We start from the raw sequence: 5,004 nt of genomic DNA on the forward strand, positions 1-5,004 counted from the left end.
ACGAAGCGTTCAGATGCTTTTTCACCATGATGGTTATGCAACCCCGTAATAGCTTAGGATATGGGTTATTCTTTTTACTGGGTTTTCTCTTAAGCTCTATGGTAACATGGATTAGCAATACCGGTAGGGATTCTATTCTTTCTTCAGATGGAATGTCCAACTGCCATAAGTTGCTCAGGTAAGTCTGAATTTTTCAAACCATGGCATGGAGTGCTTAATTAAAAAAACTGGCTTAGGCCTAAACATATTTATACCGAATTTCATTTTGTTTTGGTTTGGTTATATAAAACAATGCCGTACTGTATTTAAAATAATGCCGTATTTGCATTATACATTTCAACGGCTTATACCTCAACAGATATTATGATAACCGTTTCCTGTAACTTGCTATATAATGATCTGCTAAAATTTAATCAACATGCATGGGCAGCCGGTAGCGTATCGTAGTGTTGAGAAGTACCCTAGCAGATGGCTATGCATAAACATTCTCACAACGATGACCAGCTATTTTATTATTAATTTTATGTTCTGATTCTCAGACGACTCAGACAGCGTCGGCCGACGCAGCCCGACCCGATTTATCGTCGGGGACAGTCTTAAGCCGTCGTGAGAAATATTAAACATGTTTAATATTCTACTACGCGACTATGGGGCAGCTGACTCTGAATGAGTTATAGTAAAATTTTGCTTAAGCTACCCCTGACCATAATTTTTGTTGTACTGTACCTTCTGTAAATGTGTATTGGTCGAATAAATAAATGAAATGACTGCCCCGACGCACACCATCGCGTCTGCGTTTAACTCACACAGACCCTACGCGACAACAAATCGCGTCGGACGCTGTCTGAGTTGGCCTTTATGAATGCGGACCAAATTTTGCCCACATATTACTGATTTATCCAGCTCAAAAGTGTCCGTCAATAAATTGTTGAATCGTGATTGTTATTCGATATTTAATGTACATGTAATAATAATAATAATAATAATGGTCGATTTAAGTAAAAATACTTAAATATGGAATTCGGAGAAAATGAAAATTGTGCAGATCTGTGCTTGCGTTCGGTACGAGAAGAATATGCCAGTCAACCCCCCAGTGCCAAATACAGGTTCTGGAAGACTCAACTTTTTTTTTTATAAGAACATATTTCATAAGAACACTGAGGCTGAAATTGCTTAAAAATTAAAAACAAAATAAAAACAAAGTGGGGCTGAAGTAAAATGTCATGTGAAGTTTGTATTTAAAAAAAAAAAATAGAAAAACCAACAAAACTTACCTGTATCATATTTTCAGTAAGTTTGACCTCTATAATACAGTACAGAAGTCCTAATATACGTTTGTAAAATTATAATTTTCTATATTTGAAAAGTGTGTAAAAATAAGATCAATATATAAACATTTTAAGCCTGAAATCGACAAAAAAAAAAAAATAAGAACACTAAATATGGCCAAAATTTTACTGGTTCTTATAAAAAAAAAGTGTAACTTCAGAAATGTTTTATAATGAATTCGCCTAATTTTAAACTTAAAGTGAGTACAGTACAATACTGAATATTAATACTCCTGCCTATAGGCTGTTTGTGTACATCCCAAATTATAAGTTGGGATGAATGATGGAATACAACAGCGTCATCTAATCATTTATCATTATGAATACAAGGGTAACGAGTTTAGGAATGACATAATGTAGGCCTACGGTACCAAATATTTAAATGAGAGAGGATTTTTAAATGTTGAAGTCTCATGAAAAAAAGTATTTTCTATTAAAAAAAAACCCAAAATATAAAATAATCACGATCTGAAATATTGTTGTCAAAGTTAAGCAGAGGTAGAAATATAAATCAAAGTATACATTACAAAGACTCAACTTGCTTCTTTTATAAACAACAATTGTTTTTTTTAAATACTTACCAGCCTGTTTACTACGAAAGCCTATTAGGGCCACTGAAATATATATTTTTATGTCGTAATTACGACATACGTATGTCGTAATTACGACTTATTATGTCGAAATTTCGACATAATATGTCGAAATTACGACTTATTATGTCGAAATTTCGACATACGTATGTCGTAATTACGACTTATTATGTCGAAATTACGACATAATATGTCGAAATCACGACTTATTATGTCGAAATTTCGACATTCGAAAAACAATAAACCCGAATCCGGGAAAGATGGAAGAAGTAAATCCGTGTTTGGCGTAATTCTTGGCACACGACAAAGGTGGCCGGAAAATGCGAATGAGACATGACTATAATATTATAGTTCAGTTATACAGGTATGCCCCAAAACAGGCACACGATGGTTGGCGGCCGAACCCGCCAAAATGGAAAAATTCTATGACCATAATTTTTACATCCGCCACCACATATGCCAATAAGCGCCCCAAACACCATAACTCGCACCTAAGAAAACAAAATACAACGTCTTTAAATAAAACTTGCATAAATAATGTATTCAACACCAAAACATAGTTAACATACTATGACTAACAATATAACGAAGTTAAAACTATCATAGACCTATGTCAATACATACATACGCCAACCTATAAGAAGAAAAGTGAACCAGGGAAGCCAAAAAGGAACCCTGATAGACTATGGGGGAATAGAATATAGTTAGACTAGCGGGGAAGGCCTAATATATTAACAAAGACATTGGAACGCCATCACCCCAATAAGCGAAATTGAGCATCCGAGAAATTAGAGAGGGCAGCGTGTGTGGCCCCCCATCCTATTCTGAAGCTATGGTCCTAAACAAGTCGGAACTTAGCCCACACATAGTTAACAATCTTAAACTACTTGCTCGAAGGTTACTCTAATGCAGACCTGGCCATATTTTAGAAGAAATAACCGTCCCGGGCGCCGCCCCTCTTACCACAACATAGGACGTACCGCAAACAACCCACAGGACAGAAAGCCCTGTTAGGAGCAGCCTTAACGGGAATAGTCTGAGCCCTCCCCCTGGTGTGTTTGCAGTCCCGAAACGAGACCAGGATCTCCGTGTGCACCCCGCCCACAAATTTAAACTGAATATCAGACAAAGCCAAAGCATGGGCATGAGACCGTAATTTGTGGTAGGAGCTCTCCTATCTACGCTAAACCATAAAAGACCAGAGTAAAATTCGAAGTAAAAGAAATGACTGCCATACTCGTCAAGTACCACTGTCGAAAGGGATCGACACAGGCGAAACAACAAAGCTGCAGTAATAGGTAAACGTGTACCAACACGCGACATAGCAGCACGGGCCCCAACCATCAAATGACGTACAATCACCGTTTTAGTCGGATCTGGCACCCAAAAAGAACTGTGGAAAAAGAAATGACCGAAAGATGGGAGGATAAGGTGCTAGCGGCGCGTCCAGGCGGTGTAGATGGGACAAAAACAGCAGCACTGATGTAGGGGAAGCTGATAGTATCTCTGATACCTGTAATACATCTTTAACAAAACTGCAAAATTGCTTCCACCCACGATTGTAGAATATATGCGAGTTATCACTCAATGAACGAATGAGAAGGTCCGTGGTAGCCTCAGCAAGCCCATGAATCTCTCGAGCCCTTTTACACGGTGAGGATGATCGTAAGAAGCTGGAAATGATTCCTTGAATCTAGAAATCAGTAGACGAGAAAGGAAATCGGCGAGGGTACATGTTCTGCCTTAAAATTAGGGTTCAAATTTAAACATGTTAACACCAACAATCTGAAAAAAAGCCATTAAATAAAAATCCCGAGAGGTTTGATTGTTAATAACTGAAACCAAAGCGGCATTATCGGTGAAGAATAAACCCGCTTATTCGCAAAAGAACGACCCCAAGTTTGCCCAGCTAAAACAATGGGAACGAACTCTAAAATGGCTATGTTTAACCTGGCCCTCACAATCTCCCCGGGCCAAGCTCCGAAAAACCAGGCATGTCGGTAAACAAAGGAGAGAGCACAAGATAACCAACAGTCGTCTAGAAAGAAGCTACGCCCATAAAGTTCTTCAAAAACATTAACCAAGTTCGTAGATCCTCCTTCGCACCATGAGAGAGCCTAACCATATGCCAAGGTGTTAAATATCACGAGATGGATCACACAGTGAACTGTAAAAACCCGACCAAAGGTTGAAGCTCTTTCAGCTTCACCTTCTTTCTACCCATAAAACAGGAAACCCTCCCCGCTGCGAGTTCAGAATTCAATTTTTTGTCGACAACCTGTGGAAGATCCAACGTGGAAACCAAGATAGTGCAATCTAGCCTTAAAGCTCCCCCACGAAAATGAATTCTACAAAACCCCTGTATCAAAAAACGAGCAGCAACCAGGTCGTAACTCCCAAGCATCCATTGAAGAGGCTCTGCCACAAGCTTTCCCTTTCAGAAAATAGAAACAAGGAGGGTGAGCTCCAGCGGCCAGATTGGGAGCCGACCCCACAGCCGAAGAATGCGAAAAATCACCCCCATCCCTTTAAACCAGGGAGAGCCTGAAGCATGAGCACCAGAAACCCTGGCCTTAGCTTCGTCCCACAGATCCCAAGGGATCTCATCCCAACAAGAAAAATCTCCCGCATCCTAAGTTTGCGAAAGATAGTATCGAAAAAATACCAGACGGCGTTTGACGCAGCAAGATTTCTAACCGAGTACATATACGAAAACAAATTGGGTAAGTTAACTGGGTTATCAGTCCCGACCCTTCGCACAATAACGATGCATAAACATGGTCCGGAATGTGTTCATCCAAGAATCGATGTAAATATAAAATCTAGTTTTTTATCCACCATATGCGGAACAAAAAATATCACCGGATGTACGCTTAAAACTCAGTTTCATCTCCACCCCCTGAACCTCATAGGGCTTATCCATAAGCAGATTCAAATCCACGTAACACCCTAGGAATATTTTCTTTCTAACCTCTTATCAACATTAGCCTATGCCCTAACGAAATGGATCTGGACAAAAAGGAGATAGAAAGAAGAAACTTTCTACGTTTCGATTCCACCTGGAAAATATATTTATTTATTTATAT

At 39.1% G+C, this 5,004-nt stretch overlaps 1 protein-coding gene across 1 annotated transcript in view; it reads left to right on the plus strand.

Annotated features, from left to right (window-relative positions):
• Positions 1-5,004, plus strand: part of LOC117109854 — a 7,079-nt gene continuing 2,075 nt past the window's right edge. The window contains exon 1 of the mRNA XM_033252299.1: positions 1-178. Within this exon, the coding sequence (XP_033108190.1) occupies positions 27-178 (152 nt within the window). The 5' untranslated portion in view covers positions 1-26. The remainder of the gene's footprint in view (positions 179-5,004) is intronic.

Source organism: Anneissia japonica, unplaced genomic scaffold (genome assembly GCF_011630105.1).
Source record: "Anneissia japonica isolate Jap-2015-1 unplaced genomic scaffold, ASM1163010v1 scaffold585_len4108843_cov191, whole genome shotgun sequence".
NCBI classification, from domain to species: Eukaryota; Metazoa; Echinodermata; class Crinoidea; order Comatulida; family Comatulidae; genus Anneissia; species Anneissia japonica.